Source organism: Ornithorhynchus anatinus, chromosome 5 (assembly GCF_004115215.2).
Source record: "Ornithorhynchus anatinus isolate Pmale09 chromosome 5, mOrnAna1.pri.v4, whole genome shotgun sequence".
NCBI classification, from domain to species: domain Eukaryota; kingdom Metazoa; phylum Chordata; class Mammalia; order Monotremata; family Ornithorhynchidae; genus Ornithorhynchus; species Ornithorhynchus anatinus.
In genome coordinates, this window is record NC_041732.1 from 92,411,929 (window position 1) to 92,429,460 (window position 17,532).

General features: G+C 42.2%; 1 protein-coding gene across 1 annotated transcript in view; it reads right to left on the minus strand.

Moving 5' to 3' along the window:
* Nucleotides 1-17,532, minus strand: part of GNAL (G protein subunit alpha L) — a 270,722-nt gene that overhangs the window by 18,306 nt on the left and 234,884 nt on the right. Inside the window, exons 6-7 of the mRNA XM_029066742.2 lie at nt 6,341-6,395; nt 2,172-2,245 (exon numbers count right to left, since the gene is read on the minus strand). Of these exons, the coding sequence (XP_028922575.1) occupies nt 2,172-2,245; nt 6,341-6,395 (129 nt within the window). The remainder of the gene's footprint in view (nt 1-2,171; nt 2,246-6,340; nt 6,396-17,532) is intronic.

Consider the following 17,532-nt stretch of genomic DNA (forward strand, 5'->3'; position numbering starts at 1 on the left):
GAGGTTGGGGTGGGTCGTGAGTATCAAGGGGCTTAAGGTGAGGAGATGAGCTGTTACATAAAGCTTCTTGGAAGTGGTATGCCTCGATCAATCAGTGGCATTTATTGAATGCTTACTGTACACGAAGCATTTGGGAAATTACAATGTAACAGAGTTTGTAGACACATTCCTTGCCCACAAGGAGATTTTGAAGATGGGGAGATTGGTGATCTGTCAGATATGAAGGGGGAAGGAGTTCCAGGCAGAAGAGGTCAGCATCGAGAGAGATGAGATCGAGAAGCAGTAAGTAGGCTCGTGTTAGCAGAACAAAACGTGACGGTTGGGTTATAGTGGGAGGGGAGCCAGAACAGTGGGAAAGAGAGAACTGACTGAGTGCTTTAAAACTCATGGAAAGGCATTTCTGCTTGAAGTGGAGATGATGGGGAACCAAGGAGGGTTTGGAGAAGTGGGAAGATGTGCACAGATAATTTCTTTTTTGAAAAACGATACAGGCAGTAGAGTGAAGAATGGACTGCAGAGGGGAGAGGCTGGAGGCGGGGAGATCGGGAGGAGGCTAATGTAATAGTTGAGACTCAGGGGTCTCTATTTCTTCATCTTGTCTGTTCTCCTCACCCTGTTTTAGTGTGATCATTTCCACACCTCTGAATGCCAAAGGGTGTCCACGTATCACATGGCCCAGTCCCTGTATTCTTGTACTTTCACCAGATGCCATTTCATTGAAAGAGTTATGATTCAAACCTTGGACCTGTACTCTAAAACAATCTCATGTTTCAATATTCCTAGAGAGGGGATTACATATCAACATATATTACCTCCAGCCTTTCAAGCCTGTCATATTGTATACTGAATCAGGGACCTACATATTTATAAATCAATTTCATTTCATAAAACATTTAGGGTATTTTCAATTTTCCCTGTTTCTCCTTCTGAGAACTCAATCAACTTGTCCCCTCTGATCTTACCTCACTGACTTCCTACTACAACCCAGCCCACAGCTTGGTTTCTCCAATACCAAGCTACTCACTGTACCTTGATCTCATCTGCCTTGCTACTGAACCCTTGCCCACATCCTCCCTCTAGCTTGAAACTCCCTCTCCCTTCACACGACAGATGACCATTCTCCCTACCTTCAAAGCTTTATTAATACACATCTCCAAGGGATCTTCTCTTAGTCCTCCTTTCCCCTACTCCCTCTCCCTTCTGTGCCACTAATGTACTTGGATCTGTACCCTTTAAGCACTTAATATTTCCTCCACTCTCAACCCCACTGCACTTGTGTATACAATGGTAATTTATTTTGATGTCTGCCTTCTCCTCTAGACTATAGGCTCCCTGTGGACAGGGAATGTGCCTACCAACTCTGTTATACTGTACTCTCCCAAGCGCTTAGTACAGGGCTCTGCACACAGTAAGCACTCATTAAATAGCATTGATTGATTAAAATAAACTAGCAAAACACAAAATCGGACACCATCATCAGATTGGAGGATTTAAGAGAATCTGGGAGGCTCCTGCTAGCATCTCAGTCTAGCCACGTGTCCTCTATCTCTATCTCTATGAGGTAAGATAGGGGCAGAATATGAAAGTCCCTGAAATTCATGATTCCAACAGTGTGGAATATTTCCCAGCTACAGAGTGGCCTTGATGGGGAGCGCCATGTCCGTCCATCTGTCCATCCACTGATCCAATTGCCCATCCATCATCATACTTATTGAACAACTACTGTCTGCAGAGCACTCTGCTAAGTATAGGGGAGAGTTCAATAAAAGGAAAACAAAAGTTTCCTACCTTCAAGGAACTTAGAATCATATTGGCCTTTCCCCAAAATGAACATGAGAAATGCAATCCTGGGGCACGTCAACAGCTTATCCAGCCCACTGTTCTCTCTCCAGTAGCAAGAACCAAGGACGCTTGCCAAAGGTGGGTAAACTTCTGTCCTCCTCATTATCCATGCTCATGATTATGGAAGCACATTCTTAGAGTTCTATCTTTTCCCATTAATGATCCATTTGGATATATCATTATCTAATTTATCTAACCCAGTGAGTAAAGTCAATTACACTCTGACCAGAGTAATGGGGGAAGGGACTTATGGGGAGATATAAGATAGTGAATGGCAGGTTTTTAACAACATTAACATAGTTATAGCATATATTTAACAGCATACTCACTGAAAATTTACTTTATCTACTTGAAAGCGTGTTTCAAAAATCCCTGATGTCAAAACTCTGCATCTGAGTAGGTCCTGGAAGTGAGAAAATAGAAGCAAATAGATGAATTGATTTAATATCCAAAATACAATAATGATAATAAAATTATAAATGGTACAGTGCTATTAACACTGCATCAATTTACCTTCAATTACAACTTAGTTGGTCAATTAACATCATACTATAACTAAGGCCCCAGAGTGTTTTGGGATAAAAGTGAACGTCGAATGTATTGGAAAAGATCCATGACAACCGACTTGCAGATTCTGGTCAACAGTGAAGCTATTCTGCCATTTGATAAATTAAATAAAACACTGGAATTACTGAAATTGCTATTTTTCTAAGTAAATATATTCCAAGAACATATTCAGAACAGATAAATGAATGAGTGGGTCAGAGAGAGGAGCTGCATCAACTATGGCTAGTAAAACAAGACTGGATGTGAGTTTTCATCCCGGGTCTGAAACTTGACTGCCACATGACCTTGGGAAAGCCACTTAACCTTTTGGGGCTCAGTTTCATCACCTGTAAAAGGGGAACGAAATACCCGTTCTTCCTCCCTTTTAACTGTAAGCCCTGTTTAGAACAGAGACTGTTTCTCATCTGATTATCTTGGGTGTGCCCCAGTGCACTCAATCACCTTGCCCCCTCCTAGCATACTTCCCCGATTTCCTACAACTCAGCCGACACACTTTGCTCCTCTAATGCCAACCTACTTACTGACTCTCGATTTCGTCTACCTTGCCACCGACATCGGGCCCACATCCTGCCTCTGGCCTGGAACACCCTCCCTCTTCATATCTGGCAGACGGTCACTCTCTCCACCTTCAAAGCCTTAATTAGCCTTGCCTGACCTTCGTTTCTTCTTCCAATCCCCTCTGTGTCACTCGAACTTGGATTTGCACCTTTTATCCATCTGCTCCCATTCCTGTCCAAACTCCTTGAACAGGGTGTATATAATCATTGTCTTCAGCCCCACAACACTTAGGTATGTATCCAATCAATCAACTGTATTTATTGAGCTCTTACTGTGTGCAGAACACTCTACTAAGGGATTGGGAGAGTACAATATAGCAATGTAGTAACAGAGATGGTAGACACGTTCCCTGCCCACAATGAGCTAACAGTTTAGTACATAATTTATTTATTGATAATAATCCCGTCTCCCCCTTTAGACTGTATGCTCGGGGATGGTAGGGAACATGTCTACCAACTCTGTTATACTGTACTTTCCCAAGTGTTTAGTACACAGTAAGTGCTCAATAAACATGATTAATTCCCTTTAAATATTTAAATCAACCTTTTCTTTTTTTTACCACCTAGAGTCTAAGCTCTCTGTATGAAAGAGAAGCATCTACCATCTCTGAGGCATGGTATTCTTCCAAGGATTTAGTTCAGTGCTCTGCACACAGTGAACGCTCAATAAATACCTTGACTGATTAACTGGGCCAAAGGGATGGAAACCCACTCAGCTGCTCTCACCTTTCCTGCTTCCCATTCATTAACTGCTGTCACTCTCTGCTTTCTCTCATGCTCCAATTCTGTGCTGCACTGGGTAGGGGGAGGGAGTGACATCTAGGTGAGAAACTGCCATCTCCTGTCACAAGTGGAATGACCCTTTGCTCCAGCAACGCTCAGTCTCCATGACGATGAAAGCTGACAGGCCACTGGCAGTAGGGACAGGGTGTTACAGAGAGGAACTAAGAGCTGAGGGAACTTGGAAGCTTACCCATAATAGGCAGGGATGCAGGAAACACACAGCTGATTGTTTAGTATGCCTGGAACCTTCCTTGCTCTTGACTACTGGAAATATCCTTACACTCTACTATTTTCCCTATCTGTAATTTATTTTAATGTCTCTCTTTCCTGTAGTATGCTCTCTGTGGGCAATTATCATATTTACCAACTCTGCTGTACTGTACCTTCCCAAGTGCTTAATTAATCGTCTTTATTGAGCACTTACTGAGTTGCAGGGCACTCTGCACGGGGTAAGCATTTAATAAATACCACTGATTGATTGATCAGATTTTCCCTTTTGGATTAGGTAATTTCACTAAAGTAATCTTGGGGGGGTGGAACATTTTGTCCTGGGCCAGAGTCAGTGCCAATCCAGGTTAGGATTTTACAGTTTGAGGAGGCTCAGGTTGAGGTAGAACAGTGGATCGAAGGTAGCGAATTGGATATGAGATGCAGGATGAAAACACTCCCTATGGAGGCAGCAGCAGAGATTTGTGGTTTTCGGGGAGCAGCTGCAGAAGAAAGGTGCCAACATCAGCAATTTTAATTTCACAGATGGGTATTTTCATTTTGGCAATTTACGGAACAGTTGCTTTAGAATAAGCTCTTTGTAGGGGCCCATTTTTGCCTCTCGAAGTGGTGACTAGAGGTGTGTTCCTTCCTAGGAACTATAACTATTTGCCTGTTACTCTGGGACTATGATAAGATCACAGTTTCAGTTTGTGCTCACAAACAGAGACCAGAAGCTGCTGAGTTTTAGTTCCAAGAGGGAGAAGAAGTACAGTTCCCCTGCTCTCTTCTAGCCCAACTCAGTTATTTGGTCTTATTTTTCTCTATGAAAACACTCTGCTTATGGGCAGTCTACATTCCTTCTGAATACATGTATTAATTTTTCTGTGAGAAAGTAGAAGCTGATTTTCAGAGTAAAAGCTGAAAATCTGTTTCCATTCTAAATCATTAGGAAAAAAGCCTCAATCTATGCATCAAGTGCTATTCTCCAAAATCAGAATGATAATAAGAATGAGAGAGACCCTTATATTCTAATAATAAAACAATACGTTCTATAATATGTCAGCAGAAAACATGCTTTAGAAGGAATGACGTGGGGAGATGCATAATTTTCTTAATGCAGGATGTGGTTCTGCCCTCTAAAATATTTAAGACATCCGTTTCAAACTGGAATGTTTTGCTCCATTGAGGGCCTTCTTAACATAAACACCTCCCAATGGGCTGTCAGAGGGCCACCCCTAATCGGTTCGATTTCTGACCTTGCCTTCAATATCCTTTCTAGGCCTATGTGGACCAAAAGTAAGAATAGTGATGGGTGGGATGGGTTGGGGAGGTTGTGGGCCGGGGGGAGAGAAAACTGTTTGGGTTAAACAGAGAGGGGGAATCCTTACTCTATCTAAACCTGGCTCAAATACCTGCTCCCTGTTCCATGAAACCTGTTTCCTTCAAGTATGCATTTCCTATAAAGCTTCAACTGGAGACTTTGTGCTCTTCAATTCAATTCAATCGTATCTGTTGAGCGCTTATTATGTGCAGAGCACTGTACTAAGTGCTCGGAAAGTACAATACAGCAATAGGCATTGAGCTCTGTCTCATCATAGAGACTTCACCCTGTCGCTTGGGACTCTCCCCAAGGCTTGGAAACTTCTGAAAAGCTCGGGGTGAAAGAGGAAAGAATGGCATTTAGGTAATCAGCTAAGAACTTTCAGGAGCAGAACAAAGGCCATCTGAACATGAACCGTGCTGCTTCACTTCCAATAGATTGGGCTTAAGGAAAGTTTTTTTTTTCCTTAGTTCAAAAAGAGTATAAAAGAGTTTAAAGTGCCATCTAGAACGTACAAAGCAATGCACGTCGAAAAAATCTTATGTGCTGCATTTAAAAATAAATCATAATTCGTTTTAAGAGTTTCTTTTTAAGCAAACAATGAGAAAGGGAAAAAATGTTTATTCCTTGTTTAAAACCACTGCCCGCTGAGCAGAGGTACTATTCTTCAGCTCCTGGCTAGAACAGGGTCCTGTGGGTTTATGAATATCATATTCTAGAAACCTTAAAAATAAAAATTGTAGTTTTACAAGAACAAATCAATTGCATGCATTAACAGGGCATGGTGGTCAGTCAGTTAATAGTATTTATTGAGTGCTAACTGTGTGCAGAGCACTGTACTAAGTGCTTGGGAAACTACAATATAACAATATAACAGACACATTCCCTGCCCACAGGCCTAGTGTCTTGCGGGGGTGATTTGCACAAGAGGCAGCTATTGCAGCTAAGTGAATTTGGGTATTCTTTATGTGAGTTATTGGATGAGTTGTTACAATTACAAGACTCCTGTAATATTGAAAACATCTCTTTGCTTCGTTCTGGTGGTCACATGCTCTCTTACCTGATCTGTGGGTGTGTAGTCAATCAAACTGACGCTGTCAATTCTTTCTAGAAAGCTGAAACAAAAGAAAGCATAGATTTAGAGTAGACACAGAAAAATCTGTTCATTATAAGGATCGGATCCTTTGTTCTCTCTTCTTCCCTGCTGTTATGTAGGTAAATAGGTACTGGGATGAATGCCTTAACAATATCCTGGCCATTGAACACTGTGGTTTTTCCCCAGGATTATATTTATGATCTGCTAGGTGCCAGAATAGATGCTAGACAATCAGACTGAACAAAGTTCCTGTCCTACACATGGCTCTCTCAACCTAAAAGTTAGTTGTTCTAAATGTTACTCCCTCTCTATAGATGAGGAAGCTGAGGTCCATGGAGGCTAAGTGCCTGGCACAAACTCATCCAGCAGACAAGAAGCAGAGCAGGCAGAAATAATAATAATGATAATTAATAATAATAATAATAATTATGTTGGTATTTGTTAAGCGCTTACTATGTGCCGAGCACTGCTCTAGGAGCTGGGGGAGATCCAGGGTAATCAGATTGTCCCACGTGAGGCTCACAGTCTTAATCCCCATTTTACAGATGAGGGAACTGAGGCACAGAGAAGTTAAGTGCCTTGCCCACAGTCACACAGCTGACAAGTGGCAGAAGTGGGATTTGAACCCATGACCTCTGGCTCCCCAGCCCAGGCTCCTTCCACTGAGCCACGCTGCTTCTCTATTACTATAGTATTTGTTAATCACTTACTACATGCCAAGCACCATTCTAAGCAATGGGGTAGATGCAAGTTCAACAGATTGGATGCAGTCCCTGTCCCACATGGGACTCACAGTCTTAATCCCCATTTTACAGATGAGGCGACTGAGGCACAGAGTAGTGAAGTGACTTGTTCAAAGTCACACAGCAGACATGAAAGTGGCAGAGCCGGAATCAGAACCCAGGTTCTTTTGACTCCCAGGCCCGTGCTCTAATCACTAGGCAATCCTGCTTCTCTAGAATCTGATCTCCTGTCACTCAGCCCAGTGTTCATTCCACTAGGTCATACTGTCACCTTCCAATTTATGAATATAAACCCACTGAAAATCTGGCTGCAAAGCCCTCGTAGGAGATGGGGGTGGATGTGGGAAAAGAGTTTGAGCCAGGTACTAGGAGACCTAGATTCCACCTCTGAGTTTGCCACCAATGGGCTGAGGACAAGTCACTTCAACTTTCTGTGCCTCAGTTGCTCTTCTCTACTTTCCTAGAAGATTCTGGAGACAAGGGAGATACTGTATTTCTAGTTGCTACTTTCAGTTCTTTATTTAAAAGCTACCCATTATCTTTCCATTTATGTAGGTGGGTGCCCTACTTGTTTACAAGAAGGACTGTTACGAGGTTCTGTTGGTCGGAAGGATTTCAAAAGAATTTCTTACACATTATGAGATCTTGATGCTAGAGGGAGTATTCCACTGTGAAAAAACTAATGCAACATTGAAAGGAGGCAAGTGTTTCGTCTTGAGACGTTTTCACATGACCAACTGCCCCAACTCTCTCAGATTCTGAATACGCTTCTGGCCTGAACTTCCAACTCAGGAAGCATCAGAGTTCTTTGTTGATGTCAAGTGCAGTGAGCAAAGTAGAGAGACTTGCTTAGCTGAGGTAAACTCAGTAAATCTCCCAAAATGCTTCCTGGGGGCATAAGCCTGGACTAGATTGTTTCTTGAGAAGCCTTCCAGCCTTATGAGTCTGTGATTTCAAGTAGAAGCAATGCAATTTAGAAAAAAAAAGTTTCTGACATACCAGTTAGATATGGAATTGCCTCCCAAAGGAAATGGTGGGAGCCTTATCCCTGGAGACATTTGAAAATAAACTGGACTGAGTGCATTTCTACACTGGCTGGAGTTTTCCTCCCCTCATCTAATTTCCCAGGAGGCTAGCTGAGATCAGGGGAGACACTGCTCTGTATTTTTAAACCCAAGTGCTCTTAATTGGAGATTTATTTCTAGGTTCTGTATTTCACATTGGCCTCTGAGCCATGGGGAAACAAAGGGGAATTCCTGACTTTTCCAACCACATGCTTTAGTTGACAACTGGCTCACTCAAAGTAGGGCCGGGTCGTTTTCCATGTTCTCCAGCGACCCAATGTTAGGGTTAAACATTGATGGCAATAAATGTTCAGTAGTATTGTCAGGTTTCGCCCCTAACTGCTCTTCCCATCACCGACTGCAGAATCTCAAAACAAAACCCATTAAGAGTCCTAAAAGATCATCCCCCAGTACGACAAGATAGAAAAAAGGGAAGCTCAAAAAACAATTTACTTTGCCAATACTTTTGGTTTTCCCTGCTGTAATTGAAGATATTTGTTTTTGCTTAAGCGTTTTCATTCACACCATCCAGTTTCCCCTTCTGTTTGATATTGGTGTAAAGTAATAATCCAGTATTTATATCACATCACAGTCTGCTGCCATGATTAAAAAAATTGCAAAACATCGCAAATTCAACGTGACTATTTGTATTCTAGGAGCAAGAAAGAGAAACATCAGACAGTAATCTGAGAAAACTGCAAAGGCCTCTATGCTTCCCACTTTGACCACAATATGTAAGAGTTCCAAAAGAAGGACATGGCATAGGGCAAATCACTCTTGTAAATGTAGTACTGTGCAAAGTTGTCAGTTCACGGCAGTAGCCAAATTTAATCCATAAATGAATCAATGGAGCTCCTTGGGGGCAGGGAATATGTCTACCAACTGTCATACCGTACTCTCCCAAGCTCTTACTACAGTGCTCTGCACGCACAAAGTGCTCAGTAAATACTGCTGATTGACTGATTCCCTGAACACTTTCTGTAGGCAGAGTACTGTGCTAACACCTTGGAACAGTGCGGTAGATTCTGAGAGCATACTTCAAAGGTCTTCAACAGGTGGAAACTTATTAAATGGCTTTTTTTGTGAAAAAACACCATCACTTACACTGCAATTCAATAAAATGCAATGTAAAATTTTTGCAACTGGCTGTAAATATTGATATTCAGATAAATACAATAACTATGAAATTCCCCTCTGAATCTGATTGCATATCACTTTGTCTATTAGAAACCAATGTACTTCAGTGGGTGTTCACGGATCACTCATAAGCGTCCCAACATAATAAAGCCTTTGCTGAATTGCCAGAGTAGTTATTTCCAAAGGAGAAAAACTGTAAACATTTATTTTTTTTTTCTCCCTACAAAACTCAGAATAGTTGGCAGGAAAAAGACTGACACTGACCAGCACGGTGCATTGGCTCATTGCTTCAGAATCTATACAGGGAAGTTTTCTCAGTGCTTTCTAGGAGGCTGAGATGAGACCGAATTCTGATTCAGCAGGTGTAAAGCTGACTTGGCCATCATGCGGCACAATTTATTTCACATGCTTGGACTAGTAGAAATAGCACGGGGCAAATGACTGGCATTCTAATCCTTGTTCTGCCACTGGCAGACCTTGGGCAAGACAATTCACCTCCCCTTGTTTCAAATCCTAAAACAATAAGCTACTAATACTAATAATAATTGTGGTATTTGTTAAGCGCTTACTATGTGCCAAGCACTGTTCTAAGCACTAGGACAGATACTAGGTAATCAGGTTGGACACAGTCCTTGTCCCACATGGGGCTCACAGTCTTAATCCCCATTTTACAGAAGAGGTAACTGAGGCACAGAGTAGTGAACTGACTAGCTGGAGTTCACACAACAGACAAGTAGCAGAGCTGGGATTAGAACCCAGGTCCTTCTGACTCCCAGGCCTGCGCTCTATCCACTTAGACCATGCTGCTTCTCATACTACTAAATCATAATATCGTTAAGCCTTTACTATGTGCTAAACTCTGTACTAAGAATGGGGGCTGATACAACAAAGGCAAGATTAGACATAGTCCTTGTTCCACTTGGGACTCACAGTTTAAGGGGGAGGAAGAACAGGTATTTATTTACTCCCCACAATAAAGATGGAGAAACTGAGGGCCAGGGAAGTTGTGTCTCACACAAGATTACCCAGCAGGTAAGTGGCAGAAATGGGATTAGAATGCAGGAATCTGATTCCTGACCTGTGCTCTTTCCATTAGACCACACTACTTCCCTAGACTGTTTCCACATTTGTAAAATGGGGATAAATACCTGTGTGCTCTCTTCATTTTCAACCCTTGTGGAGGACAGAGGCTCTGCTTAATTTATCTTGTATCTACCCCAGCAATTTGCACAGTGTTTGTGCTTAACAAATACCAGGACTGGTATTACTATCAGCCCTAAAATTCTCCAAGGACTGTGCTCATGAAGTAGCTGCTCAGAAGGATGCTCGTTCTGGGAATTCTACTAACAGGATTCTAATCATAGGCTAAAGCCGTACGAAACTTGTCGATGAGACTGTTTCCTGGTGTTTACTGTCCACTGACTTTCGTCGTAGGCAGGAAAAGTACCTACCAACTCTGCTGCTGTATAGTACTGTCTCAAGTGCTTAGGATAGCGCTCTGCCCATGGTAAGCTCTCAATAAATACCACTAGCTGACTGATTGAAATGCTTTACAACCATATGGCAATGAATTCAGCTTTGCTGTCTTGGTGGAAGACCCCAAAAGAAATAACCAAATCTTAGCAAAAAACACCTCCCTGGTGTTAAGTGCAATTGAAAAAGTCCGTGTCATGAAGTTATCACATCCCATTTTGCTTCTTAATAACAAAAATGGACCCTGTAGCATAATCTCACAATATGACTGCAACATTTGTGCATTACTTTATGCAAATTCATGAAAGTATGGTGTTGACCTGGAGGATTTAGTTTGTGATGCCAATAGACATGAGAGAGACATTTTCCAAACTTTTGGTTTATAAATTCTGTTCAGGGTCTAAATTCACACAGTTTCATCCATAAATCCTAAGAAGGGATTAGCTAGATAAAAAGACCCATCACTTACTGACATTATTATATCTCTTTGAAGTTTTATAAATATCCTCTGTGAGTTTCCAAGGAAACTCGCCGACACTTAAGTTTGACAGGCTAGATTGGAATTTTGCATTATGCAAGCAGGGAACATTGAAGTGCAGGTATCAGGCCCACACCCACTAACATACATCAAAACTGTCATTGTGTATTGTACCCTTTAAAAAATACAGGCATTTAAGCAGGAGAAGTGAGGTCTAAAAGTTTCATTCTTTTAAAAAGATTAAAAATATAGATATTACAGAATATAAAAAAATTATGACCCTCTAAATTACAATAGGGAAAATAAATCAAAACTGATAACTCCAGAACAAAATGCTATGAAGGAAATAACATGTCATTAAAATAAATGAGCAATGCTAGACTCCATGACTTTTCTCCAGTGTCTAGTCCCCTATCCTCTACCAAAGCATTATTGTTAATTGACTATTAGCTTCATCATGGCAACAATAATAATAATAATAACAATTTTGGTATTTGTTAAGTGCTTACAGTATGTGGGGCACTGTACAGAGGCTGGGGTGGATACAGGCAAATCGGATTGGACACAGTTCCTGTCCCACATAGGGCTCACAGTCTTAATCCCCATTTTATAGATGAGAGAACTTAGGACCAGAGAAGTAAAATGACTTGCACAAGATCACTCAACAGACAAGTGGCAGAACCAGAATTAGAATGCAGGTCTTTCTGATTCCCAGGCCCATGCTTTATCCAATAGGCGAAGCTGCTTCTCAGAGCCTCCGTGTAACCTCCTCATGGGTGGGGATGTTGTATACCAACTCTACTGCATTATACTACCCCAAGCACTTAGTACAGTGCTCTAGAGACATTAAGCGCTCAAAAATAACATTGACTGATGGTCTGAATTGAAAAAATAAAAACAAAGACAAAACCAGCCAAGAGGTTCTTCTATGTAACAATGTCCTTTACACTAACTTTAATTCTAGTGGAAATTACGCACCTAGACTAGATTTTGATGTAGGTCTACAGTTTTTTATGGTATTTGTTAAGCACTTACTATGCATCAAACATAGTTCTAAATGCTGGGGAAGATACAAATCAACTAGGTCGGACACAGTCCCTGTCCCACATGGGACTCACAATTTAAGTAGGAGGGAGAACAGGCACTGAATTTCCATTTTGCAATTGAGGAAAATGAGGCACAGGGAAGTTAAGTGACTTGCCCAAGGTCACCCAGCAGGCAAGAGATGGATCAGAATTAGAACCTAGGACCTCTGACTCCCAGGCCCATGCTCCTTCTATTAGCCACACTGTTTTGAGTATTAGCCATCTGGTTACTAGTTTTTGTCTTGCTTGCTCTGAAACCAATATGCTCCTGGACTTAAGGCTAGCACTGAAAATGTGATGTTTCAGAATGAAAGATGATGTATAACTCAATTTACCTTTCCTCACACCTCTGTGTGTATCAGTTGTCTCCTGCTTTTTAAAAACCTTTTTTAATTTTTATGCTGTTTGTTAAGCTTTTACTACACGCCAGGCACTGTACTAAGTACAAGATAATCAGGTTGAACACAGTTCATGTCCCACATGGGGGTCCCATTTTACAGAGGAGGTAATTTAGGCGCAGAGAATTTAAGTGACTTGCCCAAGGTCAGACAAGAGACAAGTGGCAGAGCTGGGATTAGGACTCAGGTCCTTTTAACTCCCAGGCCTGTGCTCTATCCACTAGGTAAAGTTGTATGTTACACAGTTGGCTCCCCTTCCGGTAGCCCTTTTATTTTAATGGACATCCTGCATTCCTAAAATCACCACCCCTCTAGGAACCCTTCCCCAGTTAATTCATGAACTCCAGTGTATCAGCTCAACAGCACTTCTTTGCATTTTTGTATTTTATTCTTATACTCAAGACTTTTGTGAATATGGATAGTCTAGACTGTAAACTCATTGTGGGCAGGGAATGTGTCTGTTCATTGTCATATTGTACTCTCCTAAGTGCTTAGTACAGTGCTCTGCACCCAGTAAGCATTCAATAAATACAATTGAATGAATCAATTATTTTTACATTCAATTACTTAAGCTATTCCAACCTAAAATAGCTATACTATATCTTGCTTTGGTTTGTACTTCCTCCTGCTTCTGTTCCTTTTAAGTTGCTTATGTCCGCCTTCCCCATTAGATTGAAAGCTCCCTGAGGACATCCTTGAGGACATCCTCAAGGAGCTAATGCAGGTCTTACTTATGTTGCACCCTTTCAAGTGCTTAGTACAGCCTTGTCTTATGCCGTCGAGTCATCTCTGACCCACAGCGATGCCATGGACACATTTTCTCCCAGAATACCCCACCTCCATCTGCAATCGTTCTGGTAGTGTATCCACAGAGTTTTCTTGGTAAAAATACAGAAGTGGTTTGCCATTCCTCTTCAACATTCTCCCATGCTGCTGCTGGGAGAAAACTGTTTTCCACTCGCTAGCCACTGCCCAAGCTAGGAATGGAATGGATATGCCTCTGCTTGACTCTCCCTCCCATATTTGAGACTGTTAGAGTACTGGAAACTCTCCAGGTGCTAGCCGAGAAGGGAGGCACTCAAAGAAATCATATTAATTGATTGCATCCCTTTTTCTGATTAACAAAGAGCTAGAGACAAAGAGATAGAGATAAAAATAGAGATAAGAATATAGGAGACAGACTGGGGCACACGGGAAGTATGAAAAGTGACACACAGGCCTTGATTTTGCCCTTTCTGCATGAAGCTTTGTTCCTTCTGCTAGCATCTGTTTCTCAAGAGGAACAAAGGACCTCAGCTGTCACTGGATTGGGGTTCCACGGCTCAGACTGCCATTTGAACATGACCATTGGTTCTTAGATGGTAAAAAATAGTCCCAAACCCTCATTTTTGGATTTGGAGCAATAATAATAATAATAATGGTATTTGTTAAGGGCTTACTATGTGCCAAGCAGTGTTCTAAGTGCTGGGGTAGATACAAGGTAATTCATTCATTCATTAGTATTTATTGAACGCTTACTATTTGCAGAGCACTGTACTAATTGTTTGGAATGAACAATTTGGCAACCGACAGAGACAATCTCTGCCCAATAACGAGCTCACAGTCTAAACGGGGGAGACAGACAGCAAAATAGAACAAAACAAAACAAGTAGACTGGTGCAGATTTCAAGATAAATAGAATCATGGGGATGTACACCTCATTAACAAAATAAACATGGTAATAAATAATATATACAAATAAGCACAGTGTTGAGGGGAGGGGAAGGGGGAAGAGCAGAGGGTGGGGGGGAAAGGGAGGAGGGGAGGAGCATAGGGAAAGGGAGGGCTTAGTCTGGGAAAGCCTCCTGGAGGAGGTGAGCTCTCAGTAGGGATTTGAAAAGGGGAAGAGAGTTAGTTTGGCGGATGTGAGGAGGGAGGGCATTCCAGCACAGTGGTAGGACATGGGCCAGGGGTCGACGGCGGGACAGGTGCTAATGGGGGACCATGAGGAGGTGAGCAGCAGAGGAGCGGAGTACACGGGGTGGGCAGTAGAAAGAGAGAAGGGAGGTGAGGTGGGGGGGCAAGGTGACGAAGAGCTTTGAAGCCAAGAGTGAGATGTTTTTGTTTTGTGCGAAGGTTGATAGGCAACCACTGGAGGTTTTTTGAGGAGGGGAGTGACATACCCAGAGTGTTTCTGTAGGAAGATAATCAGGTAATCAGGTTGTCCCTTGAGGGGCTCACAGTCTTAATCCCCATTTTACAGATGAGACACAGAGAAATTAAGTGGCTTGCCATCACACAGCAGACAAGTGGAGGAGCCGGGATTAGAACCCACATCCTCTGACTCCCAAGCCCATGCTCTTTCCACTAAGCCATGCTGTTTCTTGATACATTATAATAGAACAATCCTGTGATTAATGATTATAATCCCACTGCAACAACAGGAATAAAATAGGGGTCAGGAGCAGGGCTTTGGCTCAAGGTCAAAATGGAGCACTACCGTCTTAGTCTGCCATCTGGAAAACCCAGAATGGATGATTATGAGTTTTAGTATCTGTATGAGATAATTATATGTTTACTCTTATTTTGTTCTAAACTCTTTATGAAATATCAGTGTCTCTGTAAATTAACCATTTTATTCTATCAGTGAGATTCAGGGTTCCTCTCCTCCAATTCTCTCTTTGCCCCTCTCCAATCTGGTTTCCATCCCCTTCACTCCACAGAAGTTGCTATCAACACTGTTGTCCACCCCTCTTTCCTGGAAACATTATCCAACCTCGGGTTCACTGTCTCTATCCTCTCCTGGGTCTCCTCCTATCTCTCTGGCCACTCAGTCAGTCTCTTTTGCGGGTTCTTCCTCTGCCTCCCCCTAACAGTGGGAGTCCCTCAAGGTTCATTCTGAGTCCCCTGCTATTCTTCATCTACACCTACTCCCTTGAAGAACTCATTTGCTCCCATGGCTTCAACTACCACCTCTATGTGGATGATTCCCAAATCTACATCTCCAGCCCTCATCTCTCTCCCTTTATACAGTCTCGCATTTCCTCTTGCCTTCAAGACATCTCTATTTGGATGTCCTGCCATCACCTCAAAGTTTACATGTCCAAAACAGAGCTCCTTATCTTCCCCCCAAACCCTGCCCTCCCCCTGACAGTCCCATCAGTGTAGATGTACCACCATCTTTCCTATCTCACAAGCCTGTAAAAATGGTGTTATCTTTACCTTCTCTCTTTCATTCAACCCACATAATCAGTCTCACTAAATCCTGTTGATTTTATTCATTCAATAGTATTTACTGAGCGCTATGTGCAGAGCACTGTACTAAGCGCCTGGAATGTACAAATCGGCAACAGATAGAGACAGTTCCTGCCCATTGATGGGCTTACAATCTAACAACATCGCTAAAATCCACCCTTTCCTCTCCATCCCAACTGTTACCACGTTAATTCAAGTACTTATTTTATCCCACCTTGATTACTGCATCATTAATCCAAGTACTTATTTTATCCCACCTTGATTACTGCATCAGCCTCCTTGCTGACCTCCCTGCCTCTTATCTCACTTCACTCTGCTGTCTGATCCTCTAGACTGTAAGCTCATTATGTACAGGGAACACATCCGCTGATCTGTTGAATTGTACTTTCCAAGTGCTTGGTACAGTGCTCTCCACATAGTAAATGCTCAATAAATACATTGATCATTTTTCTATAAAAATGATCGGTCCATGTTTCCATACTCCTCAAGAACCTCCAGTGGTTGCTCATCTACCTCCGCATCAAACAGAAGCTCTTTCCCATTGGCTTTAAAGCACTCATTCGCCATGTCCCTCCATTTCACATCACCACTCTCCTACTACAATCCAGCCCACACACTTCACTCCTCTAATGCCAACCTACTCACTGTACCTCAATCTCGTCTATTTCACCACCCACCCACCTCATGCCTCTGTTCTGGAATGTCCTCCCCTCTTCATATCCGACAGACAATTTCTCTCCCCTCCTTCAAAGGCTTATGGAAGGCACATCTCCTCCAAGAGGCCTTCCCCAACTAAGCCCTCCTTTCCTTTTCCCATTCCCTTCTGCATTGTCCTACTTGCTCCTTTTAGTCATCACCCCTCCGCCTCCCAGTTCCCCAGCACTTATGGGCATATCCGAGTCAGGGCTCATGAGTTCGAATCCCAGCTCTGCCACTTGTCAGCTGTGTGACTGTGGGCAAGTCACTTAACTTCTCTGTGCCTCAGTTCCCTCATCTGTAAAATGGGGATTAAGACTGTGAGCCCCATGTGGGACAACCTGATTCCCCTGTGTCTACCCCAGCGCTTAGAACAGTGCTCTGCACATAGTAAGCGCTTAACAAATACCAACATTATTATAATTTATTTATTTATATTAATGTCTGACCACCTCTAGACTGCCTGTTATATTGTGTTGTACTCTCCCAAGTGCTTAGTAAAGTGCCCGGCACACAGTAAATGCTCAATAAAGACAACTGATTGACCGAGGATCCAAGAAGGTCATTTAAAAATTGATGTGTCAGCCTCAAAAAAGCACTAGTTGCGATCATTAGAAAAACTAGGCAGTTTTCATCAGTTATCCATTTAGGAGAAATGACATAAGAATAACCTTCGAATTTCTTTAATTTACTAGTTTGGGTTCTAAGTAAGACATTTATTAATTAATCAACAGAATTTACCGAGCACAACTGTGAGCAGAGCAACATACTAAGAACTTTAGAAAGTATAATAGAGATAGAAGACACTATTCTTGCCTACAAGCAGTTTGTAATCAATGGAAAAAGAC